The sequence below is a fragment of the Halichoeres trimaculatus genome, unplaced genomic scaffold (assembly GCF_033239565.1).
Source record: "Halichoeres trimaculatus isolate MK-OKI-2021-1 unplaced genomic scaffold, fHalTri1.1 fHalTri1_scaffold_18, whole genome shotgun sequence".
NCBI lineage: Eukaryota > Metazoa > Chordata > Actinopteri > Labriformes > Labridae > Halichoeres > Halichoeres trimaculatus.
In genome coordinates this window covers 14,399,347-14,427,229 of record NW_027437196.1, presented here as the reverse complement: position 1 = coordinate 14,427,229, position 27,883 = coordinate 14,399,347, and the positions used below count along the sequence as shown (strand labels likewise).

Genomic DNA, 27,883 nt, shown 5'->3' with positions numbered 1-27,883 from the left:
TGTGACTCAGGAGTGAAAACAATCCCTGTCTCTCTTTGTCCTTCTCCTTCGCCTTCCCTCCTGTGAGTGCTTTCAAAGCACAGCGGCACCACTGCAGCAGCAGCAGCAGCAGCAGCAGGACGGCAGAGATGGATGAGAAACTGAGGAGGAGAGACGAGGGAGGGGGCGGCTGGATGGGAGCAGACACGGATGACCGTGCAAGCTGAAACATGAGTGGGAAGTAGGAGAGCCAAAACACCGCAAGTCACTCACACTCTCTTATTCTCCTCAAAAACATACAGTAACAACGGTTTCGATGTCCCTGGTGAGTAAATCTGGTGAACCCACAACAAACCCGTAGAGTTATCACTCGATCGATTTCCAAAAGGACCGCAGCAGCTTTGTGACAAAAACACCGCAGAGGCTCAGCTCTTAGAAGATCATTTGGTCACATTTAAACCTTTAGGATTTCTCAAAACAAAACGTCTTTCTTTGTAACCCACATCAGGTTTAGGACTGAGATTTAATATGCTTGTTGAAGGCCCCCGTTAAATTTTTCCATGCAATACTTCAGCTTGAACCACAGTTTTGGTTTACACAGGAGGTAAGCAGGGCCTAGGAGGCATCAAGTTTTTTGTAATCCTTGACAAAGATCCATCCTCTTCCTCTTTGCGCATAAATGACAGAAGAAGAGGAGTGGATTAAGAGATGAGAACTAAACGGTGATACGAAAAAAAGCACTCACTGGCTGTTTGAAAGCAGGATTTTTACAAGAAATCTCAGAGAAAAAGTTTTCTTGTTTTCCAGCTGTTCACAGAAATGCCAGATGAGCCGTTTCAAAGTTAAATCATTCCATCTCTAGCTCATTTTTTCTGCTTTACACACATTGTGTCATACATTTACATCACACACACAAACTGCTGAACTCAGCTGGACTGGCTCCACTGTGGCCTCCAACACTGATTGTTACGTACGCACATTTATGTGACCATAAATTGGATCTGGATTGCATTAGTCCACCCTTCAGAAACTCTGCCCGTAATTTAACGCTACCTGAAACTTGTAGCAATTTGTATTGTTCTGGTCTGGTTTCCAAGGCCACTTACTGCACTGCTCGGCTGCTGGTGTGCCAGAAAATTAATGGGCGCAAGATCAAAGTGAAGTACCAAAAAATGAATGCACCACATAAGAGTGCAAAAGGGTCCAATTATGAAGCAGAGTGATGTTCAGTTAATGGCTATTTCTGTTGTGGCTCTGTGGAGTAGTTCAACAGGCAGTATGGAGGTCACTTCAAGGCTAGTCCTTAAAACAGATTAATTTTCTTGAGTGGATTTCAGGGGAAGTCGTTTGTGTTTGCAGAAATAAACAGTGCACGTGTGTGTGAGTGCATGGTGTATTAGTTTTACCTGTCCTGGCTGTTCACAGGGCGTCTGGAATTCAGCCTGCTGGCACGTCTCTCTGACCTTCTTGTACTTGGGAAGGCTGTTGGTGTGCTGAGTATTCACTGAGTCATCCTTCTTTCTTAGGATCTTCCTGCAAAACACACAAATAAACAACAATAAGAGGAAAGAAGAAGCGGCAGAAAGGTGTATTCAGTGAACAAAGCCAAACTTTTAGAGCCAGATGAAAGTTTTATAAAATTTAAGAGTTCCTGTTTTGTACTTTAAGAGCTCATCCTATGTGCTTGTCATGGTCTCTGAATGGATGAAGTATCCGTGGTGTGTGAGAGGGTCTGGGCATGGAGCTCAGCACTGCATCACACCAGAGCTCAGCTCCAGGCCAAGCTGTTTGACCTCAGCTTGGCATCCCGCTCACTTTCCCCGCCCCCTTCTCCTCTGCTACCACCACAAGGCCTGGCTGAGTCTCTGTCCAGGCTATGCCAGTCCCCAGTCCCCCACTCGCTCCTGCCAACACGGTCTGGCTGCTCGCAACACACAGACAGAGTGATGGCGTCTGCAAAGCGCAGAACAACCTGTCCCCTTCAAGAGTAGGCTTTCTGTCTTGTCCGGCGCTCGGTTTTAGTGGAAAACAGCCAACATTCACACAGTGGGTTGGCTATAGTTTTTAGCATTAAGCCAAGAGTGATTAACGAGCTAACTGTTGTAGTCAAAGTCACTCCCTGACGTCTGCATTACATCGATGACTGGGTTCGCAAACAATGTAGTTAGTCCCAGCTGTCAGACAGCGTTTCACATGCTCTGAATACATTACTGTGAGGCTTACTGTGGATACCAATATCAAATCATCAGGTGGATCAAATGACTCGCATTAAAGCAGCACAAAAACATTAGCTACTGTTTGTGTGTGTGTGTGGTTATGTCTGTGCCCAAGCAACACAGTGAAAGGTCTTTGGAGGCTAATCTCTGCGTTTAGACACAAGCGCACGAGCAGACAGCCTCAATAAACAGTGTGGATTAATGGAGGAATGGATTAAAAGAGCTAAAGCCCTGACAGGTCAAAGGTCAGACTCTTTTCATTTCATACTCAGCGGTCCATAGACCACAAACATACGCCAGCAGGAGACGAATCTGCATGCAACGGCAGCGAGAGCCAACTACTGCTTCTTTCAAACTCTCGTGTCTGCAGATGTTGATGCAGTCACTGGCAAATGAGCAAATTAGTGGGAAGGAGATGGGCGAGCCAAGACAGCGATTTGGAAAGAAATATGGATCATGAGGAAATAATAACTGTGGGGAAAACAGCAGCTGTGTGGGAGAACACGACATACTGTAATGTACAGTATTATTACACATGCTGCCAGCACAATCCAGCCGTGACCAGAGTTACCGTCCCTCCCATAATCCCCTCCTTTTGTCCGTCTTCTGTCCTTCCTTTCATATGCATTTAGATTTTTACTTTTTTCAGGCACAAAAAAGCCTGAGGGGACTATTTCTACTCAAAATGTCAGGTCAACACAGCCCAACATGTTAAAGGTAGAGTCTGCAGAATTTTCCAACAAAAAAATAAAATGTCAACTTTTACAGAAATAATCCTGCTTGATCGTCTTGTACAGGTCTCTTTACATGTGTGTCAGTGTTTCTGTCTGCCTCAAACCCTCTCCTCAGCCTTTATGTTGTTTTGACTGTATCAAGACGTTTCTGAGGCATGGTTACACCAGCCAATCACTAGTGCACAAGTGACTTTGCCTGTTGATAATAGTGTGTTGGTAATATCTTGAATGGCTAAAGTAGTGGGTGTAGCACGGAGAAAGAAAAACACAACCAAAGTGAAACGAAACGCCAAACAGATAACGTTTTTTACTAAAAAAAGGTGAAGCTTGGCTCGACTGCCACTCGCTTTCGTGCACTTGAAGTTAACCTGGTATGTGTCAGTTACCTGTGATTAGCTTATGCTAACACGCAAAGCCAGGTGATGGCGATGTTGCAGGTGGTTTCAGTGAGTGTGTTCACACAGTCATAGTCCGAAGCAGTGTGTGTGCTGCCACTGGCACTGAGCCAAGGAGGGGGAGCCCAATTTGAATTTGTGTTCACTAAAAGGTTACAAAAAATTCCTGCAGACCCTACCCTTAAGTGATTGAAAGCTGCCTTATAGATTTGAAGGTAAACATCATACGCCTGGCAGCAGAGCTGAGGTTAAATGAAGATCTATCAGGGTTTTAGAAAAAAACATTGCTTGCATTGCATGGACTCAACAGTCAAGTGTTGGCTATAATGTTACTGCTGCATTCCCCACTGAAGGAGCTGGTGACATTTCCCATGAGTGGACTGAGCCTTCAAGCCATTCCTCAGGTAACATCATACTGACCCTGACTGGCCTTTGTTTACTTTGTACGAGACTTTGTTCCATCATGTAACTTAAAGTTACCTTCCCTTTGTCTCAAACAAACTAGGCTGAGTGAAGGTGAGTGTCTCAAAGTGTGTTTTTCATAACAAAAGCCCCCTTTAGAGAAAGATTGTCTATTCTGCTTGGAACAATCAAACAACCTGGTTACTCATGTAAGCGCCTCTAGCGTGAACTGTCATAATTTACCAAACGCTCTGAGCTTCACTTAACATCTCAGACTTCTTAAAACCTCTTCCCCCCACTTCTCCCTTCCAAGCCGGCTGCGGTCAGGAAACGTCTGTCAGATAACGAATAAGTAAGAAAAGCAGCTGCGTTTCTGGAAGAGAGGACACGCACTGAGCCTTGCACATTTTGGGTTCATCTTAATGTTTCATCAGTTTTGTGTGACACTCAATGCTCTGCAGTGGCCTGTGTGTGTCTGTGGTGTGGAAACGGAATAAAGAGGTCCAGTTTACCCTCGCTCCACCAGGAATGTGTCCCTCCAGACTTTGGGTTTCCGGTTGGGTTTGAATCTGAGAAAACAAAACGTACAAAGTTTACAGAAATTATAAGACCCATGCACTCACCATCGCCTACAGAATGTCAAACATGCAGCTCAAAAACCTTGTGGTTGCAAGGAAATGGTGTGAGGGTTTTTTAAGCATTAAATATACTAAACCACTTTCTTTGTACATTTTTCAATGTGATTGATGTTTTCCTGCATTAAAGATACATATTTACAACAACTGTTTGTGCTTCTTTTGAATCCCAAACAAGAGACAATGCCTTTCCTTAAATATTGGTTGCTTTGTGTAGACTTAGCTTGCTTGGGAAACAAATGATTCAATTTGCAAACAAATTCTACAGGAAACCTCATTAGAAGAACCTCAACGGACACAAGCCAGAGTCCCACAGCCAAGGAAAATCCACTAAATTGCCCCAAACCCACTTTGTGCTCAGCTGGAGCAAAACGCAATTATTTTGGCTCTGGAAATTAGCATTCGCTCAGTAATGGTAAATGAAAAGTACTGTTGCACATATCATACACACTGTGCAATTACTGTACATAATATCCATGACAGCATGGCATGATGGATCCACACAGACCTGTTGCCAGTCCTGTCCTGTTCCAGCAGTTTAAGAATGGACTTTCCATCCATGTCTGGAGGCGTGTCCAGCCCTGCAATGTGGAGGATCGTGGGAGCTAGGTCTATGTTCAGGACCAGATGAGGGTTTCTGAAGGAAAACAGACACCCATGGTTAAGTTCTGAAAAACGGTAGTTGTTTTAGAATAGAAAAATGTTTTGAAACAAATGAAAACTTAGACAAAGAGGCATCAAGCAACACGAAGTCCTGTTCGTTCTTTTAAGCACATAAAGTTTTGCTTGGACTTACACAGCCCCTGGCTCTACATTTGGTCCCCTGAGGAAAAATGGCACACGAATGTCAAAGTCATAGGGCATCGACTTGCCCTTGACCAATCCAAATTGACCAATGTGGTAGCCGTGGTCTGCTGTGTAGATGATGTAAGTGTTGTCCAGCTCTCCAGTTTCCTCTAGCATCTCATAAACCTGGAGGAAAACAAATTACATGAGAAAACAGACAATGAATAACGCTGACATCTGAAACAAAAACATGTGCCAAAGTGACTGCTGAGGTGTTGTTAGTGGTGCTCTTACTTTCTGTACTGAGTCATCCACAGACATGAGTGTCTGCAGCCTCTTCCGATGCAGGAAGTTGGTGAACTCCATGTGGATGGGCTTCATGGGGCCAGTGTACTGCATGATCCAGTGTTTGTCCATGTTGGGGGCATAGTTGTAGCTGGGGGTGCTAGACAGGCACACACAGGAGAAACAGGAGACAGGGATGTGAGAAAACTCCCTGCTGTGGGGTTTACAGAGCACACATGTATTCTGTGCGCCTGCTGAGGTAGCACATAAGCAAGAAAATCTTAATGGATGCATGCAAGACCTCATCCCTGGTGCCAAAAAACACCTGTCTGCTACTTCTCACAAACTGCTGCTCAGTAACAGGTGCTACAGTTGTCCACTGCGTTAAAAAATCATAAATAGCTGCTCTATGTGTTGAAGGAAATGTACAAATACTCAGCAGCCAGCACTGTCGCTGTTTTTCCACACCTCTCTCTGGCCATCTCTCCCCTCACACAGAGACGAGAGTCTCCGAGCTCCGCTGTGCTCTTGGCACAGACATGACATTTGAGGGTTGGCACATGCTTAAGAAAATAATAGGCCCCAAAGTCAAGTTTGCAACAAGTTCTGGACCAAAAACTCAATATGTCTTGGTCATTTGAAAAGGGGATAGAAGAAGGGTGGATGAAGGGGAGTGAAAAGTGAAGCGGGCTTTTTGTTTGTTCCAGCAGAGAGAGGAGCTGCTCACCTGTTAGGTGTAGATGGAGGAGACATGTGGTTGAGTTACAGATGAAGTTGATTTAGAAAAACAAACTTGTTAGGTAGAATAAAACACTGAAAGTGTGTGTATCTGGCCTCTTAAATTGCAAGAGAATCAGTTTATTTCCTGACTGAGCTCCAGGGAGACAAAGTATCAAGATCTGGATTCTTAATAAAGACCCGCTTTAGAATCTGCTCTGCTCTGATTGAGTGAGCTGCCTTCTGCCCTCGTCTCCTCAGGCCCGCTTTGTGAGGAGGGTGAACTCTTCACCCACCTACCCAGGCGGTCTAATAAGCCCCACAAAGGGACCAGTCTCTGGGCAATGGGCCACCAAGGTATGGGGCCCTGGGCACCAGGGAACCAGGAATGCAGAGGTCAGCGGAATGAAGCCAGTCCATAGGAGAGGTCACACCTGCCACATGTCACATATAGGTCGTGTTTTATGGTATTAGCTCTGGATTACTGGAGCCTAAGGCGAGCTGCGCCCACTATCTAGCCTCCTGTCCTGACCTTACAAAACTTACTATGTACACATCCAGTATGAGGATTAGTTACATTAACGTTACTCATTGCACGACGGCTGGAATAACTTCCACTCACTCCCTGCTACAAAGAGACATGCTGCTGAGAAAGTACACTACATCTAGAAAGTTTAAAAATAAGTCAGGAGCTGCGCTTGGATCCAAGAGACACCTTCAGAGAGGAATGTTAATGACATTAACATCAAACCTCCCCTGCTATTGTTGCTGTCAAAAAGTACAGACACTCATTTGATTTATGAGGCTGCTCCTCCTTTACTTCAGCGTCTTCCCAACTCTGTGCATTATGAATTACAGGTACTTCATGGTCTGCAGACTTCTGTAGAAAATTACCATAACTCAAAGTGTAACTGTGCCAAATATCCACATAGAATGTAACTAGCTCCAAACAGTCTCCCACCAAAACAGCTCTCCATGTCTGTTACTGAAGTGTTACAAGACAACAGCAAAACAAACACTCTTTAGTCCCTTCCACAGAAGTCGTGCCACATATTCTATACACAAAATCACTGGGGCAACCCCTTTAGTCAGCCACAGGCCCCAGCTCCGCCTCCTTCGCTCGGAGGCTCGAGCTAAAAATAAATTAATAATGTCACAAAGGCGCACAATGCATTCCTCTCGTCCCTGGAGCTGCGGGGAGAAAATACTCATTGATATGGACAGAATCAGGAAGTCTTCAGCAGAATTCACAAAAGGGAAGGAGAGGGGGAGAGGAAGAAGAGAGATGTAGAGATAGACAACAAAGCGGTAGAGCAAACGGACGGAGGGGATTTTAAAGTAGGTAAAAAGTGACGGGATGAAAGAGGGAGACATAAAGCTCAGGAAAACAAAAAAAAACAAAAAAATATTGAAAGGGAACAGCAGTCCCAGAGCTATGAACTCCACTGCTACAACTCTAAGTACCCCCTCCCCCTACTCAGTGGAGCAGTGCATCCTGGGAGCCTTGGCCCACCAAGAGATGCCAGGGCATGTTGCCATGGAACGACCCCGAGTATTGGAGTGCTGCCTCAATTCAGTGATGAGTTGAGGAAGGCCAAAGTTGGCTCCACATGAGCACAGTGCTCTGTTTAAAAAAAGACATCACTGATCTTCTTAATGGTATGTGCCTGAGCTTTTCTTGGACGATAAATCATTTTGATTTCACGCTTGCCGAGTCGCAGACCCCAGGAGCTCCTAAACAACCTGTCATCACTGGGGGATTGACGGGCTGGGGCGCTGGGATAATGTCAGGTACACCAAATCATAAAATCTCTAATTGGTTGTTAACACGAAGATTTCCATACGACGGTAGATGAAAGCTGCAGGAACGTCTGGGTGTATAATTTCTAAACATGAGCCTCACACATTTATTTCTCGTTATTTCACAGCCTTAAAATTCCAATGTGGGAACCCTGATGAGCCTATGTGTTGGAGCATGTGCTATGATTTGAGTCTGCATGTAACTCACATGTGCTGTGAAGCATTTGGGAAGTGCTCGGCGTACTGCGGGGCCGAGTCCTCGGGGCCGTGCGGAGCAGCGTGGCTGATGACCATCATCACAGGGCGGTGAGGGTACACTCGCTTGGACATGCGGAAAAAGTTGATGCTGTCGTTGGTGATCAGGTCTGTGAAGTAGTCCTGGAAAAAAAAACAGTGAGAAACACACAGTTATTCGGTGCTGCTGGGTTTAGAAATCCAGGTGAAGAGAAGGAGGGATTGGGGAAACATGTGAAACAACACAAGCTTTGATAAAACCCGTTTGCAGACCAATCAGTGTGACACGTTGCTCTCCCCGGTTCAGTCTTTTTAAAATAAATGGAGAGGGGCCAGTGGGGATATGAACCGGGGCCATTGAGTACACTACATTACCAATCTGTCGAGTCAACAGCTGGCAGCTTGCCTGTGTGTGTTAATGTGAGTGTGTGCTCTGGCCTGTGTGTATGTGTATACAGTATATGGACTTTTGCCACATCAGTGAATCTCTGCACTATTGAATGTGACACCAATTGACGGTGAGAGGAGCCTGGTGCTCTCAAATGGTATGTTGTTATGACGGTTCCCACCATCTGTACTCCACTCCTGAGGGGCTAGCCCCTCTCTCTTTTCCTATGCAACTTCATTCGATACTGTCTCTCTGCTTTTTGTGTTTCCCTTCATTCTTGATGATTGAGTCTGGGTTATGATGGAACACAAATCAAATACAAAAGCATCAAAATGTATAAGCCTCAGGCATTAATCTTGTAACAAGCTGAAGTGAATGATGACAAACATAAAGGACATGGAGATGATGTACGGGCCACTAGACGCTGAGTAATCCGTTTCCGAACTTTAGTGGCATTTACAAAGAGAGCACAGCCAAATGAATGAAAGGATCATGTACTTTAAAGAGCTTCAACTCAGGAAATGTGAAATTGTCACTTCAAACAAAACACAGGCGTTGTCATTTTATCACAACCTTTATTCCAGGCGTGGTGGAGCCTCTTTTATTTTTAAATATACTCGAGGTCACACCCTAAGCTGAAATCACAAAAGCTTTTGCCAAGTTTCCAACAGTAGACCAACCATTCTACCTGCAGTTTTGGCATGCTGCTGTTTGGCACACAACATGCGGAAGGGAGTGCCAGCTTCAGAATGAAAGGGTAAAGGGTGATTTCCCTGAAATGTCAGAAGTGTGTCTGGCTGATTCATCCTGTCTCTATTATTAGCCTTTATAGCCAGGATAGCTTTAATGGCCCGGTGGCAGCGCATGCCAGTGGAGACTGGTGATTGTGTGCACATGGCACAGCAAAGCATTGCCATACTTGTTTCTCCGTGTTAACCAGCTCTCTGGAAATCGGTGCCAGTGCTGCTTAAGGCTCTGGCAGGTCGTGAGGAAGTGACAGTGTCATGGGGAATGCCTGGCCAGCAACTCTGAAATGGTCAGGGAGGTGAAGAGTATCACTTTTCCCACAACCCTTTGGGGATGATGCATTCAGAGTGGCAGTCACGTAATACAAACTCATTAAACATGGTTTAATTTCCCATTGACATTTCCTCATAGAAATTCTCATTCTGACATTTAAAGTGCAACAGCAAATGCGCTGGTCTGACTGTTGAAGAAACAATACAATTTTGGTTTCAATGAGAAGATATTCCCTTGAATAACTTCCAATTCAAAAGTGTCAGAAAGATTTGATTCAACTCACTTGAAGCATCATTCTTGATTGGCGCCCTTCTGTCTAAATGAACACTGGTTTAGAATCAGATGCAAAAAAAGGAGCTTGCATCTTCTCGCACTAAAATGGACTTATAAGAAGTTTCCTTTTTTTTCACAAAAGCCTTAACCTCAATGAACTCATCCTTCTACAGATGGAAAATCAGATGGGACTTAATTGAATGAAATCACTGGGTGAGTGCCTCATCTAATCACAATGTCATGGTGTGCCAGAGGCATTACATGTGGATAACTATAAACCTCTCACCCTGTGTGAGTCTCAAAAGAGGAGTTGTGTTGGTCTGAGTGGTACCAGGGTAATGGTTCTTGGCACTAAATGTGCAAATAGTGCATCCATTTGGTTTTAAACCACAATCTGCTGACCAAGCACATGTCATGTAAACACCTGGGCCTCAGCCTGTGGGTAACTTTACACCTCAGTCCAAGTTGGCAGAGGGATAGCAGTCCAGACATTTGTTTGCCCATCTTTTGGACGGACCATCTTGAAACTTGACATGTATCCAAACTACAACCCTCCTCACGGATTCCTCATGTGCCCAAGGAAACGCTACCTGGGAAGATACTGGCATGGAGCTGCGAAAAACAAACTGACAGCTCTTGCAAAAACATTTGTGGAAGATTGATCACACATGCCATCCAAAGCCGCAGAAAGACAGGGCAACCACGGTGTTCATCTCCAGACTCAGAACATGGTAAAGTGAAGTCTCCCTTCCCTTTGTTATTGTGGTACATTCATGAAATGATTCCCAGTGAGTTCAAAAATGAAAAGGAAAAGGATTCAGACAGAGACAAAGACAAGCTATGGGTGGTGTTTATCTCAGAAAAAGTTTCCTTCTGATAAATACGCTTTAACTCTACAGAGTCTAAATGTGGAGGTACAGTGTGTCATAATAAAGGGATGCAGCACAGAGAGGAGACGCCACCTCCAACAGCTCTTTCCCTTTAATTCTCAAATGAAAATTCCTGTCAGCCTAGATCACAACACCACGATAAGTGAAGGTCCTAGATGTCTGTATTTATAAGAAGAATGAAACCTGCAATTTGTCAGGCGAAGTCTCTACATTAGGTCATAAAGGGAAAACAAATGAGTGATTGAGTTAATGGTCTCTCTTTAGAAGTGATGGAAACACATACCTTGGCATAATCTGCACCATGTTTCTCTTTGTAACCATTGCGACAGACAGTGTAATTATAGAAGCGGGAATTTTTTATCAATCCGAGCCATTCGCGCCACCCAGGTGGGATGTAGCTGCCATTGTACTCATTGAGGTACTTGCCGAAGAAGCCTGCAGAAAAGTGGGACAGAAAAAGAGACGATGTCTTTTAAAGTTCAAGTTTTGATTCTTTTTCACTTCAAACTTTCAAACACCACTGTTCACATCTCCGACTTCTTTCTTTAACTTTTCTGCAGTTCTTCTTTTTCACTGGCTTCCCTGCAGAGATTTCTCGGATAGGCCGGGCAGGGTGCCAGGCTGTCCCAGAGATGGCTAATTGCAGGCTAACGCATCGGCTCAAAAACCGCAGGCCACGCTGCAGCCCACAGGACCCCACTGAGCTGCCCAGTCCAACGCCTGCCCATCACTCACACAGACACTGTCTGAGGCAACATGACAGCAACCTGGCACACTCACTGTGTTTGCATTTCTCACAGCAGACAGCCAGGCAGGGCGGAGTGGAGTCGAGCGTGCTGTATAAATTTGTATTGAGCTAGTATTGAGGAGCCAGGCGGACATTTGAGCTGTTGTTGATTGACAGCATCTCATGATATCCATACGTAACTTATAAAATGCATCAAAGTATACAACTGGAAAACATGAACAGTTCTGCATTGATGCTCATCTTTGACTTGGATTTTCATGAATAAAAAAGAGCTCATAAATAAGAGATCCTGTTTTTGACTGACCTGTCCTGTAGCCAGTGTTGTTGAGATAGACTGCGAATGAGCGAGGCTCGTGCTGAGCCTGCCAGGAAGGGGAGGAGCAGTTCTCATTGTTGGTGTACGTGTTATGGTTGTGAACATACTTTCCCGTCAACATCGAGGAACGAGACGGGCAGCACATGGGTGTGGTGACGAAGGCGTTGGTGAAAGTCGTGCCTCCATCTTCCATAATCCTACGGGTTTTGTTCATCACTTGTAGTGAACCTGAAGGACAAGGTTTGGAGGTCAGTCTGATATGATGCAGCTTCATTGACATCTTTTGAGGATATTTTTTTGTATAAATCAACTCTTAAAGATTGTATTAACATTATCTTCTAAATATTTGTATAACTTGACCTTTTCACACTGAATTCACTCAGTGGTAATTAATTATAATTCAGCAGTTAATAGGCCAGATGGCCATCTGGCTCTGGCTTATGGCCACTGTTTAATATTTCATGTGTTGAGAAAAAGCACAAATTTCCTGATGCAAATGCCCATTAAGACAAAGCACTTGATTAAAACACAGTACATAAAAGGTATTACACCTTTCAGTAACGTTTTTGGTAATACAAAATAATAAAAAAGGACCCAAGAAAAAAAAGAGTCTGATGGTTCAAAGCAGACCAGGAAGTGTGCCAGCCTTACCTAACTCCACATCTTGGTCATCTGTCATGATGAGGATAATGTTTGGCCGGATGTTTCTACGGTCTCTCTGGATGCGACCCCTCAGCCCCTGAGCCCGTGTGGTGATGAAGGCCCAGCTGCCTGGAGCCCAGTCCAGAGACAACAGGACCATCCAGGCCAACCAGTGCACCAGCATGATGCCTGAGACGACAGGAGACGGGCTGGCTAGGTGGGAGGATTAGGGATGGGAGAAGAGGTCCAGCCAGACCGCTCACTCACACCCGTGCAGCTCCCTCAGCTGTGGTTGGCTGTGAAGACAGAGAAGAAGAAATCACTCTGAGATATTATACCAAGGGAAAAAAGTAACACAGGCTATTTTTAAAGAGGTGGAATAGGGGATTGCATCATGCTCCCAGGAAGACAGTTAATCCAGAAACATCTGAGGCGCTTTACTTCAGAAACAATTTATACATCTGGTCACAAATCACACACAGCAGTTTATATATAAACAGAAGAGCCAAAAAAGATTCTTCCACACTTCAGTGCTTGATGGTCCACCGCGGAAAACTTACCCAACAGTTCAAACATGTGTTGCATCCTGACTGCAACTCCATGAATACACTCCCATGAAAACAAAATCCCTCAACATCATTCCTCCTGAACAAAACTTTACCCAGAAAAATCACAGAAACACAAAGAACTTTGTCATCAAAAGAAAAGCAAAGATGGAGAAACCCTGAGCTCACCTCAGAGAATCCCTCCAGTCTCATTCTGTCTGGTCTTCCTCGTGCGTTATCTCAGAGCTTTTTCTTGTCTTTTTCACTCTCTCCCTCTGTATCAGATAACACACACTCACGCTCGGAAACTCTCTATCACTACTGGAGAGCTGTTGTTCGGCTAACTGTGCCAAGACTGCGCCATTGGCTGCCTGCACTCAAACACCCACAGCCACTCTCCTGTGTCGACCAATTGCGGTCCACCTTCCACCTGTCACTCAAAAGTCACCCCCTGTTGAGTCAAGCGTGACAGAGGGCCGGTGGGGAGGATGGGACCACACTAGGGGGGAGGGGGTTAGGGGGCACGAGAGGCGGGGAGAGGGTTCCGCTACATTAACCTCAGTGGCACTGTCGCCAATCACAGCGTAGCACTGAGTCATCGTAGCACTCTGCAGCCTCTTACAAAGTCATGGTTGGTAGGAAAGAGGCTGTAAATCCTTTTTCCTACACTTTACCAGTCCTGCAGTTAAATCTTGAACTCTCTGATAGGAAAAGATGAACTTTAAACCAAACAAAGACAGATGAAGTTCAAATATTGATCAATAGATTCCTTGAAGGATCACCTTAATTGTAAAATAGTCTGTGAAAAATGGCTTCAGGCTGTGAGGTGAGCTATTACTCTGCTACAATGAGTACTTCATCACTGCCTGTGAAAAAGGGCTGTGTGGGCAGCAGCCATCCTGCCGGGTGGCACCATACCGCTCACTATTCGGAGTTAATGGCCTGAAAACAAATGGCAGGTCTATGACACCTGAGCCTAACAAACCCTACTGTGTGGCTCCGCCTTAACCCTTATTTCCACAAGGCGCCCGCATCAATTGGCATGTAAGTAACACCTTGAAGAAGTCATCATTTATATGTCTTAACTTGGAATCACAGTCTGACCTTAGTGGGATAATTAAGAATGATGGTGATTTTAATTAAGAAAAAAGCCCCTCTATGCACACACTTGTTCTCATATTGATGTGAAAAGCAGATAGCTGTGAATAAGGAAACATCAATACAATGAATCTTCTCTGAATCTCAAATGGTTAAGAGGTGTGTGGTGTTTTTTTTGGTGCTGAATTGTTTATCTGGTTTTCCTCTAGTCAGATGTTGTCTCCACTGGCGCTTCAGTCAAAGATTTAAGAGCCCTTTGGTTTGTCCTGCGTTTCAGATGAGCAGTGTCTGGGCCAGCCAACCCAGTCATCGTGACAGCCTTGTGCAAACATTGGCGCCGTTTGGACAAACACCCCTCCAGCGCAGGGTGGCAGAGTGCACAGAACCTCACAGTGAATTACACACACATCCCAAACTACAGTACAAACATATGGTGACACACAGAGACTCATAAGACACTCACACACAAAGACCTCTTCCCATAAAAAAAAAAGAAAGAAAAAAAAACATTTTCCTGCCATGAGGGTTCAAGTCCTCCTACATGAATGGGATCACTTCCCAGGAACAATAGAGGCATCCCAGATCTAGACAAAAATCAACTATTTCAGTTGAGCAGACTTGAAATCAACTGTAAGCTAGTCAGCCAAGTAGTGTAATGTTAGCACCCAGCACAAATTCAATTTTACATGCCAATGGTTCCCAGCAATGGGCTCTTCATGGGACTGAGAGAAGTGAGAAAACACACAAGAAGGCTCATTGTGAAACCTGAGACAATCCTTGTGGTGCTGATGCTGTTGGTTATGGTGGTTTCAATAGCTACACTGTCTGAAACGACTGAGATGGCAGGGCTAATAAAGTGCCATATGTGACAACCAATGGGATGTGGGCCCAAGCTGAACGACTCAGCAGGCCTCCCTTTGTCCTTTAGATTACCTCGTATCCCAACTTCATAATATCTGATCCACGTTCCTCACAAGGTCATCTGAAGTTCACTCAAAACTGTTGTTTTAGCTGAATCTGCTGAAAACATGCATCAGGGTCGTTAGGCAGTTGTCCATCTTAAGGTCAACATGAGTAACATTATTAGTAGCTTGACTCTTAATCGCTGAAGAAAAAGACTAGTTTACTGAGAAGAGCAGTGTGCATGAGCAGAGTTTTTAGAGCAGAAGACAACTGGCTGGTCTAAAACCCATGACTAGGAAAAATGGGTACACCAATGATTCATCTTTGGTCGGATTTGGTTCAGAGCATTCCTGTTAACCACAAGAATTAATGCAAAGAAAAAGGTACAAAAAACCTGTCCTCAGGGAGGGGCTTTATCCACAGAGTTTACTGGCTTATACAGCAGAGCAAGGCACACACCAAGCCCAACTACTGCACCAGTAGCTAGAGTTGTAGAATTGTAAACCTTCATGACAAAAACAGATGGTGCTACAAAAAAAAAAGCTACACAGCTGCAGGAAAACTGCACATTGTGGACTCTACAGAATAAAATGACAATCTTAACTCCTGAGAGACTCTTTTTGACCATTTATCATGGAGAACCATACACATACGGTAAAAATGGCCCAATCTTACAATGAAAAAGAATCCTTTAAAAAAAAAACCTAGATACAGATGATGATCTGGATCACCTCCAAATTTTGTCACTTCTTTCTTATCCCATTTTGAACATTTCCTGAAAACTTCATGAAGATTCGTTTGTCACTTTTTGAGTTACAGAATGTACAAAACAAGTATCAAAAGCAGATCTGAGCCTGATTAAGCATCTGCATCTGATTGGCTCTTGTTTAAGTCTATTGATTATTTGCCTTTAAATTTTACACAAGTTCACAAATTCACCAACCCCTAGAGAAACTGTTTCTTTTTGGATGAAGTATTTTATTTATTTCATATATTTCATACAAGTCAAACAGGTTTCCTCCACACATCTGCAAAGTAGACAAGAGGTCTTTATTCCTGGACCAAGTCAGAGAACCAGGGAGCACATTGTTTCTCCTTCCTCATTGTTTTGGAGGATTAACGCTAATGACCCTTTAAATGAGCCTTTACTGTACTCATCATAGTTAAGCTGGAGGAGGAATATTGGGGAGGGATGTGAGGAACGTTAAATGCCCAGGGGTTCAAAGGACTGGAACAAAAAGGCCACTGTGAAGTTTACAGACACGCAGCTGCCAGATACATAAAAGATGTGTAATTTTCAGATTAATGGCCATCAACACCAAGGATGTTTAGCCCACCTCAACACCCCGCTAATCTTCACTTTCATGAAAGTAACTTTTTTTTCTTACTCGACTTGCAGGGAACGACTCTTTCACTTGCGTTCCTTTGGCACACGCAGCATTGCTCAGTGATTTGGTACGGCTGCACAGACAGCTGAGCTTTGTGCACCGAGTAAAGCTGAACATAATAGAGTTGCTGCTTGTGTAACCATCCAGGGCAGTACTATTTGGCTGGTTGGCAGTTGTGCCCTCCAGTTAGGGCCTCAAACCACACACCCTGCTGCACCCTGACCCTCCTCTGACCCGAGTGGTAATATGGCTTTGATGGCGGCTTGTTTAACCTAACCTCAGCAACCTGAGGCTACCCACACACAGGGGTTAAGAGGGGAAACTCTGAGGGGAAAGAGAAAAAAATTGATTGGAGGGAGTTTAGTGCCGAGGTATGAAAGTTAGAAAGGTCTTGTAAAAGCTGCTTGTGATTGCCCAGCATCTTCATTTTAACAATGGTGAACAGGCTGCATCTGGCTCAGGTTCTGTTCAGCCATGCATTTATCAGCTGTCACTGAAAAACAGCAGACGCATTGAGAAGACACATGAAGTATTTTCCCAAGAATGAGCACACTGAACAGCCGCCATGAATCCTTGTACTCCTCAAAGTGGCATGTTTGTTCGCTAATGCATGTCTGCCTGAATTATTTAAATTAGTCTGAAAAGTTTGGAGGTGAAGGGGTTTACCTTCCCTCAAGATGCAAGTCAAACACAAAACAGATGCTATGCCTCGCTACAGTAAATCAGTCATTTACGAAAAGCCTTACCTGTAAGGACTACAGACATTTTCCAGTGCTCTTCTAACACTGTCTGTTCTTTCTTTTTCTCCTATATTTGCACAGTTCATCTCTGCAACCAAGTCGCAAAGAGACAATGGCAAAGAAAAGGCATTCAAGTCTAATGCCATCGGTTGGACTCTGCAGGTTTTTCTGTCTCAGTGAACAGGTGAACCGGTTGGAAATGATGGCACAAGCCCAAGAGATCCACTACAATGAGAAAAGTAGAAAACAAAAGTGCTTAGAAGTATTTTGCTATGAATCAGAGACAGTTTTCATGCAGACTGCTCCCCTTCCTCATTTCAGATGGGAGAAATGATTAGTCTAGGGCCTTAGATTTGGGTTTGTCCAAATATTTCTGTAATTCAGCTGGTGTGCTGCCATGAGGACTGACGAGGGTTTTTTTGCACTGAGGAGAGCCTGTGTCAAGGACCCTTCTGCCGGCCAGGCCAAAGGCTGCAGATTTTACCCACCAAGACCTGAGCGTCAGCCACACCGAGCAGGCTGAAGGAGAGCACTGTCCCAGTGCACCCACTTGGCTGTGGATAAACACTTGGAAAATGCTCAGACCTTGGTGTTTTCAGACTCTTAACTCTGCTGATTTGTTTGACCAAATTGCCAGGATTGGTGTTGGATCTTTAAAAAAATTCCAGCGAAAAAAAAACACAAGTGCAGAGCAGAGAGGGGACATCACTGGCTCTTTGTATCAACATGTTTATGGCTACATAGCTCTTCACCTTGACAGGGAATTGCAGAATCTTTATTTTGTCCATGTCATGGTTGTAAAAATTCAGATGTTGTAGCTAGGATTGATTCCCATCGGCTGGTATGTGGTGTGTTTGGGGCACAATGCAGGCCACTTTAATGAGGAAGAATGGGCTCGATTCAGTGAAATGTGAACCTGGAGCGAGAGCATGCACAGCTATTAGTGGAACCCCTCATGTTTCTCTCGGACCTGGTAAGAGACCCTTTGTAGTGCCAAGGCTGCCAGGCCACCCCATCAATATTATGGATTCATCTTAATGTATAATTAAAGGAATTTGGGTCCAAAAGACTTCAAAGTGGGAATGTCCCATGAGCCACCAGGTGGGTTGATGGAAACCGTGAGGGAGAAAAATGATTAAAAAACACACAAGGTCATTTTGTAAAGAGAAAGCTGCGTGTGTTTATTTATCTGTATGTGTGTATATGTGTGTTCTAGTCCTTGGGTGTTCAGAGGGTAACCTCTGTAGTGGCTCTCGAGTAAAGGTTTTTTTGCTGGTAGTGCTCACAAATGGGGCTTAAGTGTTGATCAAAAAGATTACTGTCATTTCCTCAGAAGCCTGAGCCCCAGCCAGAACCCCCACTTTCACTATTTCTTAGAAGGACAACTGCTGTTTTAATCCAACCATATCACTATTTGAACCCTGCTGCATGTGTGGGCCCTTTCTAATCTGGAGATTTAAATTATCACCCAAATTACAGCACTGAGCTTCAAGTACTCTTCTTAAAGGAGAGTCACACTCATCTATTCTGCTATTCTGCTTAATGAACTTAGAAACATCCACAATTCGCTCACTTTTGACCAGAGTTTTAACAAACCAAACATCTCGGACCCAGCGATTGAGTCAGTTTATTTGCTAACATTCAGTCAGTATGCCAGGTGAAATGTGATCGACAGTCTAAGTGGACCAACTTTCAGGGCTGGGGTGATATGGTTATCTCTTGACTCAATTCTCAAACGATTTAAGAGGTACCTATTTGTTTAAAACTGCCATTCTTTGATGTTTCCTATATTTGCAATTTTCAGTTTGTTTTTTTACAACCAGACCAAGTAAAAAAGTTGAATGATGATGTCTACAGATTGTATCATGAGCTGTATTCTCCCAAAAACTGCACATCACATGTGAGTCAGTTTTTAGGATCGATTATTGGATTAAAATCAATCAATCAAACAAAAATTTTGATACAATGATGCACTTTGTTTTTCTCCTGTCTCTACCAACTTTGGTATCTCACTAATTTTTTAGCTCTATCCTGGATGGATGTCTGTTAAAATCATAGACTGTATAAAACATGGACGTAGTCTCGCCAACGTCACCCATCTGTTTCTGAAACAGAAAATTAAGCACATTGGCTATAACGGCCATATTGGTAGTGGCAAGGGCTTGGCCTACAAGCATAGGGTGCCGCCCGCCATGTGACCCTCAGCTGTACTTCTTATTGGGGGAGCTCGCGATCTTAATATCCTCTGAACGGCCGCGTTAGAAAAAAATTCACCCCCAGTACAGTGTGTGCCGTTAGTAAAATTAGCGACTCAGACAGGAGACGTTTTTTGAACCAGGCTGTAAATATGTTAATTTCTGCTTTGAAAACTGCTTTTTTTGGCTTGGTGTGTATGTGAATTCCACTACTTCTGGAGCAAGCCTCAAGCGAACACTCGAGAAACAGCAGATTTTAGCACTTCCGCATTGTCTCATATTCTCAGACTGGAGGTTGCCACTTAGTTAAAATATGAGCTTACCTCCCATCTCATCCTTGATATTTCTTTTAAAGATTGAAAATTAAGGCTTACTGGCGCTCCTCTAAGCATGCTAGCAGGGACTGTTGACGGAAAAGGACATGCTACCCATTTCTTGAAACTTAAAATATGAAACTAATAAGTCTGAATCCCCCTCTCCATCTACTGTCCTAATACAGTCAATGCTAGAGCTTGAGTCATCAGCACTAAAATCCAAGTCAAGTCATGAGTTTTGAAAATCAAGTCCTTTGCCAGACACAAGTCCTGTTCTGAAGCACTACAACAATGTAACACTGGTAAATGCATCCAGAACTTCAAGATGTTTCCTGTTCAGTTTTTATGACATAAAGTCCGTCTGACAGTTTTGCTTTCAACTGGGGTCATATTTTACAAGTGAAAACTCTGATTATTACTCAAAGAGTGTAAGAGAAAGAGAATAGAAAGAGGAGAAAGTGAATGAAAGGAGAAACATTTATCTGATTTATAGTGTGATATCAAAACATGGAATCACAATTAGAGGATCAGCAGCCACAGTTATATGATATGGGCCTGAAGCCAAAGCTTTCTTCTTAAACCTTTTCAAAGCCATGAATGGAAACCATTTGTGATAGACGACCTCAGAAGAATAAAATTCATTTATATTCCTCCAGACTACTCGCTCTTGTCAAAACCCACACTCTCATTACAAACACACTATCAGGCTGTGGGAGCTCCAGAGAAAGTTGGCGTGAGAGGCGGGAGAACATATTGCTCACTCACGGGTGGCTTACTTGTCTCTTTGACTCGTCAAATATACCCCAGATAAATTATTCCTATTACCACTAAAGAGAGCTATGGCAAATTGCTTCAATGGGTTTCCACTGAGGTAACAGTCAAGAATAGAGATTGATTTCTTTTCCATGAAATCAGCAGCATGGTGTAAAGGGAAAGACAGAGGGACAGGCAGGAAAAAGAAAGTTAGAGATTAAAATGTGCAAAAGAAACAAAAAAAATCAACACTTTTTTTCTGTTTTCTTGAGGCTCAGAGGTTTACTCTGGTCAAAAGCTCTACAGTGTTCAGTGAAGCTTGATTATGTCCAGAATAAAACAATGGGATGGACTTTGATGAGGGGTTGGGTTGCTTTGTTTTAAAGCTGTGTCATTTTAGCACATAAACTTTACAAAACAAGAATGCAATTGACCTCAAACCAAACTCTGATGGAAATGGAGGGGAGGGCAAGAGATCAGGGTGTTTAAATCAAAAGACTGCCATGCAAAATGCTCTGTAGTCAATGACTTAAAGTTAAAACCAATGGACCATCTTTGAGTTTAACAGCACAACCACTGCAGTGACAATCCAGCAGTTATTGATGTCCACCAAAGCTCTGAAAAGCAAGGATAAGGTATAAAATGTTCTGAAGACCAAATTCTGCTTCACTTTTTCCCATCTCTGTAGTATAAAAATAGAGATTTTGTTGCTTATTATAAAGACTGAAGATAATAATGTTTAATTTAATACAGGCGGTGTTGTGTTTGGCAGTGAGTAAAGAAAAAAAGAAAGGTAAACAGAACATCCTGGTTTTCAAACTCAACAAACACAGCTCTTCTGGGAAGAATTAGGCCTTGAAACATCACTTTTAGGACATAATTCCAAACAGACAATGAGATGACTGCAAGCAGCTGAAACAAGCATAATTTTTTTGTCCTTGTTATAAATTTAAAATAAAAAAAAATCACTCTGTTGGGTCAATGAGGATAGGAAATTTGTACAACGCTATATGAATAAACATAGTCACTGTTTTACTAGGTTGCTTCATAAATTAACTGTGTAAAATTAAACTAGTAAAGCTACAAGTTCACAACAAAAACTTGAAATAAGAAGATAAAGCTTTTAGCTGTTAATAATAGGGTGCCCAGAAAAACTCAACACTGCAAAAACTGGAAATGTTATCAAGTGTTTGTGTCTTATTTTTAGTAAAAAATGTCTTTTTAGACTTAGGCCATGTCCACACGTAGCCGGGTATTTAGAAAAACACATATATTTTTATACATTTACGCCTGTCATCCACACGAAACCACAGTTTTACGTCACCGAAAACGATGTTTTGTCAGAACTGCAGCCAAAATGAAGTTTTTGGAAAACTCCGGTTTCATGGTTTCGTGTAGACGCGGGTAAACAGAGTTTTTGGTTCTTAAACGTCACAGCTGAATGACGGGGGCTCACTCTAGTTGGCTGACTCAGGTTTTACGTCTGGAAAACACTGCCTGGGTGTTATGGGTTTGGCATTCCTCGAGCCGCACTCACCGGCGCATTTAAGTATTTTTAAAAACAAACAAGGGGGGATATTCGTTTTTGAAAATATCCGGCTACCTGTGGGCATGGCCTCCAAGTTATTTAAAAATTAAATAAGGTCTAAATTGCTTGTAACAAGTGAATAAAAATCTGCAAACAGAACAAAAAAAATTAGCTAGAAAATTTTGTGGAAACTAGAATAAAGTCTTAATACAAGTAATTTTTATCTTGTTTCATTGGTAGATGTTTTTAACTTGTTACAAGCAATTCAGACCTCATTTTTGTCTGAAACAACTTGAAATAAGAGATTTTTCTGGGCTGATCAATTGAATGCAGCTCAAATTCAGTCTAAAAAGACATTTTCTATTGGAAATAAGACAGAAAAACTTGATAAGGTTTCAGTTTTTTGCAGTGTATATGAGGTGAACAGTGTTAGCTGAAGGTCAAGCCAGATGTAAGTAAAGTAATAAGAGGGACCCTACAACACAGAGTGTAGTTGAGGCCCCTTACTCTAAAAGAACAGACAAAACCATTTCCAAGACACTTGAACACAAAAGGTAGATTCCTCAGGGTGACGTGGTAGCAGCTCAGTCAGCAGAGTAGTTCTGCTGCTGGCGCATGAAACCAAACACCCCTAAAATGTGGAACATGTGTAGGCATATTCTCTGGGAACTGTAGACAAACATAGACCATGAGAACCAGCCTGCGTGACCCTGGACGCCATAAACAAACTCCTCAGAGCGGCTGTGACACACCAACATGATACCACTCATAAAAAAAAACCCACTCGTACGATTGCACCTGTGCCTGTTCAGCACCGCACTCTGCCCCGATCCCTTTGGGCATGTGAGCGTGTGTATTTGGATATCGTAAACTCCGTCTTTGCACACCCAGTCATTCAGTGAAACAGAGTCAGAATCAGTCAGACTTCAGCGCAGACAGACACGTAACCTGTAATTTGTACACAGGGGAGCTCTCCTTTCCATTGCCTCTGGCTCAGTGTGTGGCTTTTCTGAAGCATGCAGTAACGTCATCTGTGATTTAATTAACTTTATCCTGCCAGGCCAAAAATCCAGATCTCCTAGCATCGTACAATATCTAAATGAGGTTATCAAGTGAAGATATAATTAGCTTCAAAGCATAAAACAGGAAGCTTACCGCTCCAAATCCCTCCATGGCTTTACGTCTGAGCCAAAGCTGAAGGAATGCAGTCGACACATCATCCCAGCATGTTTGAGAGACACCAGCCAAACCCGGCTGAACTTGCTGCAGGCGATTCAAGCAAAGCAAAGCGGAGATAATGCTGTCATGCAATGCTGGACCATGTCAGTTTAAACAAAGTTGATCAACCTTCAAGACTTTAGCTGCTTAAATATTCAACCACTCTGCATCGGCAGCAAAGCGTTCAAGTAAGGGCAAACAGCACCAGAGGCTACCAGCAGCACATGGCCAAGTCCACACATCTAAGTGTTTGTGCACACGCTCACACACACGGGCAGGAGAGGGAAGCACTGGCAGAGGCTGAATGTGTTTGCCCGCTCCAGGGGAGAAGGGAAGAAAAGGAGCAGAAGAGCTGAAACAAACGCATGCTGGCTTCTATTAGTCGAGCTGTGGAGCGGGATGGAGGGGTGAGGAAATGTATTCATTCCCTCTGGCCCCCTTCATTCCCGTCCCTCCAACCCTCCCACCCTATTATCTCCATTCTGGAAAGGCGGTGGATGAAAGGGACAACCCCCCAGTGGCAGCACTTCTCCCTCCAAACTTACGCCGACGCATTCTGACGGCTGCTTAATTGTACGTGATACAGGCAGGGCCCTTTCTCTTTCAAATCTAAAACAGATTGCTTCTCCCTGGGGAGGGGATTATTGGACAAGAGGGATGACAAAGCAGGGACAGTGCAGCCCTCTGGGGGGTGAAGGAGAGAGGGGGTAAGCTCATAGATGGTGTGTACATGTGTACACATTTTTCTATGTTTCTCTTTTGTCCATGGCTGTCTCACTAGAAGATTACGTTTGTGTCCATGTGTTTCAAACGTGAGCACGTGTGAGAAGAATGAAGTCTGAGTGCAGCCTCTGGCCACTGGATCTTTGTGTCAACTTCTTCTTTGGTCTCCATCTTTACCACATGTCCACACCTCCCTGTGTCTTATCTCGGCCTCTTCTGCTTTATCCCTCCTCCACTTTGCCCTCTGTGTCTCTCTTGACCCAGCTTTCTCTTTCTCCATCTTAAGCCTGTTGCTGCAGCTACGTGCAGTGACACTCAAACAAAAGCAGAATCAAAAGAAGAATTAAAATCCTCTGTCTCTCACTTTGTGGCTAAAAGTGGGCAATAAAGAATAAAGCCAAGTGCGACCTCACATCTTTTCTCACTCTATTCATTCTCTGGAGAAAATTACAAGAACTCTGTCAGAGGTCATTACTGGCTTTTCTTCTCCAAACATTTTCTCTTTCTAACTAGTCATCAAGGTGGAGGCTCCAGACAATGGAAAAAGAAACAATGCAGGATGAAAAAGCTGAGACTTTGCAGCTCTCTGCATCATGTGAAAGTGCTACAGGATCAGGCATTCCCACCAAAGATGAGCTGAATGCAATGTTTGCATGCCCTGACCTTTAGGGCTCAAATGAGGGGCTGAACAAACACATAGGAGTGCTATTGTGAGCCCCCCCAGCACCCATAAATAGATCAATGCAGCAGGGTTTGTGTGGCGTTTAGATATGCACGGCACATTTCCCTGGAGATATGTACTCAAAAGTCAAGGACAGGTTTTGAAAGCTGCATGTTGGTGCAATGAAACTCTTTGGAAGTGTTTGATCAGCCAGGACAACAAAGGAAGCGAGGAAAGTGGCTGAGTCATCTAAAGATAGCCTTTCTAGATCCCGCACAAATAAAAGCATGCCAAATACGCACTGTTCAAATACCGGTCATTTGCAGTGATAGGTCTGTGCAATCGACTCCAGCGCTACTATGCAATCAGGCGAGTGTGAGGAACACTATCATTAAGCTGAAGAGATAAACAAGCGCTGGAGGAGAGGGCGGTTTAGGAAATCTTTTCTTATCATGCTCAGGGACGAGAACACACACAAACTGCGGGAAATACTGGAGGAGATGCAGGTGAGGACGCTCTCTGTGCAACAAGCAGAGATCTCCTGACTGATACATTTAAGGCTGTGAAGCATTGGGTGCATTTGACCTTGTTGGTGTGTAAGAAGTCACTCACGCTGTCCGGGAAGCCTCTGATTCACTGTGACCACACATACACACTCACCTTGGTCAGTAATGAAAGCACTGATACTGTCTTTTCCTCTTCCTTTACACTTACTCACTCATCGTGCTTATCAGGGGACAGAATTACTTCACTTATTGCTTTCACACACACGCTCACATGCACACACACACACACACACACAGCAGTAGATTCAAATGATGGCAGAGCCGCTACTGGAACAACGTTTGTCTTGGCAAGCGTCTGCCCCCCAAAACCTAATTATTTGCAGCAGCTGCTCACGCTCTTGTTTGTAGCATAGTGAAGCTAAACTGTTTAAGGGATCTCCCTCTTCTCCTCTGAGCTGGCAGTCAGCTCGACATTCTGAAAAACGCCCCAAAGCTGCTTTGCTGTGCTTTGCTGTGCTTTGCTGTGCTCCGGGTGAGGTAATCAGAAATTGAATCTAAAAGCTGCTGGGTGAAACAGGAGTGAAGGGGAGAGATTTATGCATCGGTCTCGTCGATGGTGAGAGTTTGAGGGCAGACCTCATCGTTTTTTTTTTTCTCCAGCTTTCCAATTCAGTAATACAAATTGGCACGGCCAATGTTTTGAAACGTAAGCCAGTCTGGCTCCTAATTGTGCTTGGTACAAACAAGCTGCTTTGATGGAAACCACAGCATATTTGTGCTATTCAGAAAAACTGCTTTCTGTGGACTAGCAGAGGAGATGAAAACATTTATTCTACACACAGAACAGAGTCATGAGACCTGTACTCTTCCTTTAAATGAACCAAATCAAGCTGAACAGAAACATACAAATATTAAGTTTGAGGGAGTTTAATTTTTTAGAGCTTGTTGACGAAATGTTTCATGCACTTAGATTTCTCTCTCTGTTAAACACAGCTAAAGTATCCGGCTTTTAAAACTTCCACAAAACTATCAAAATCTCCCATCTGTCCTCTTGGAAACCTCTCAGCTGTCTCATTGATCTCCCCAAACACTCAAATCCTGTACACGCAAATCTCCACTGGCCTTAAAGCAACAGTTATCACAGTCTATTGGCGGTTGTGTTAAATACTTGAAGTAACAAGCAGGAAGTGTAGCTACGGCTGGTTTACCAAGGTAAACACGAATCCACACAACAGCAGCTTTCACCCATACAACCTCCTCTCCTCTCTGCCCGGCTGCTGTCCACACTGCCTCTCAATCTCCTCCGCAAACACCTCATACACAGAAACATGCACAGTGCTTAAAGCAGGGTGTAAACGCTATGCATCATACAGCTCACTCCACTGGCAAGTTTCCCTCCTCACCTGACTGGAGTTAAATAGCTGAAGTGAGGTGTACAATCTGAGCCTCTGCCTTCTCGGCTGAGCTTTGACAGTTTGTCCAGAAAGCACTCTTCAGCAGCTCATCCATTTAGCGTTAACTCACACATGCTGCCAGAGGTGCACTTTGAATAAGACTGATGTAAAAACATATGTAGGCTGAATGCAACATCAAGTTTTGGGAATGTAGAAAGAGCTGTGGCATCTAAGAATAACAGCTGAAGAAGAGCTTACAGAAACACTCCTAACAGACGTGAATAATTCAGGACAGAGAGGGAAAACACACTTGATTATTTGTTACTCATGTGGGTTATATAACTCATGTGATGCTCCCACAGACACAATTCATTACGTAGCATACTTCTGTAAATGATAATAAGCTCTTTCACCTCAAGTAGATTTAGATTCCTCTCAAACATCCTGCATTCACAGCTAGAAATTAACAGATGGCTGCTTATGGATTGAGGAAAAAATGACATTAATGGAATGTGCTGCCTTCTAATCCCCTGAGAGTAAGGAATTTGCGACAGAGGGAATTCCTGTCATTCAGGGGGAAAACTATGAAGTCCAGCACACACAGAGCTGCTGTACAGCCAGCAGAGATTTACTGCACTTGTAGGCTCCCCACTCCTGACTGCCTGCTGCATCAGAAATTTACTGCAAACTGTGTAAACTCAGAGGCATGGAAGCAGAGGAGGAGAAGTGAAAACAGCAAGAAAAAGAGCAGAAAATGAAGACAGTAGGAAAGTTGTAAGGTACCTGTAAGGCAGGGGAGCAGAGTGCCGGTCGAGTGAGTGAGAGGCAAAGCTTGGATTCCTCTCTGTGTTTGCTTCTCCCGTTTCTTGAGCCGCTCTCTCTTCGCTCATAGAGGGGTTTGTGTCTTGGTGCTGGGATTTTGGGTTGAAGAGGAAGGGGGACCACACAGCTCCTGGAAGACAACCTCTCTCCTCTAATCCTCTCTCCGATGTGATGACACTCTCTAACCTCGACCATCTGTTGAAACACGTCCCGGAGCAGTCAGCACCGCGCTGTGTCAAGAACCCCACTCCCCTGCCCAATCACAGACCGGCTGCTGGGTGGCTCCTTGCTGCCAGGAGGCAGGGACAAGGACACAGCTCAACGCTGAGGGAGACACACACACGCATGCATGCAGCCGCGCACACACAGGCTGAGACACTACGAGATGGAAGCAAGAAAACCCCCAGTCATCGTAACCTGAGAGGCAGAGAAGGAGGAAGGGACAGGGAGAGTGAGAGGAGTGGAAAGAGAGGAATAGGGAGGGGAGAGAGGGAGGGAGTGTGAAAGAGAGAAAGCTTGTTATATGGCAAAAGAAAAGATTAAAAGTAAGACAGGGATAAAATGATTATGATTTCTATTCTCCTAATGTTACATAATCATTCAAACACTCAGACTGACACAGACTCCTCTCTGTA

At 43.9% G+C, this 27,883-nt stretch overlaps 1 protein-coding gene across 3 annotated transcripts in view; it reads right to left on the bottom strand.

Moving 5' to 3' along the window:
- Positions 1–27,883, bottom strand: part of sulf1 (sulfatase 1) — a 101,881-nt gene that overhangs the window by 10,909 nt on the left and 63,089 nt on the right. The window contains exons 2-12 of one of the 3 annotated variants that reach the window (XM_074693062.1): positions 27,517–27,665; positions 27,210–27,443; positions 12,470–12,756; positions 11,807–12,046; positions 11,038–11,189; positions 8,158–8,327; positions 5,442–5,592; positions 5,158–5,333; positions 4,870–4,998; positions 4,239–4,295; positions 1,386–1,512 (exon numbers count right to left, since the gene is read on the bottom strand). In XM_074693062.1, coding sequence (XP_074549163.1) covers positions 1,386–1,512; positions 4,239–4,295; positions 4,870–4,998; positions 5,158–5,333; positions 5,442–5,592; positions 8,158–8,327; positions 11,038–11,189; positions 11,807–12,046; positions 12,470–12,644 — 1,377 coding nt within the window. In that variant the 5' untranslated portion in view covers positions 12,645–12,756; positions 27,210–27,443; positions 27,517–27,665. Of the gene's footprint in view, positions 1–1,385; positions 1,513–4,238; positions 4,296–4,869; positions 4,999–5,157; positions 5,334–5,441; positions 5,593–8,157; positions 8,328–11,037; positions 11,190–11,806; positions 12,047–12,469; positions 12,757–23,079; positions 23,153–27,209; positions 27,666–27,883 lie in introns of those variants that run through there. The other 2 variants (XM_074693065.1, XM_074693063.1) reach the window with 2 other exon arrangements.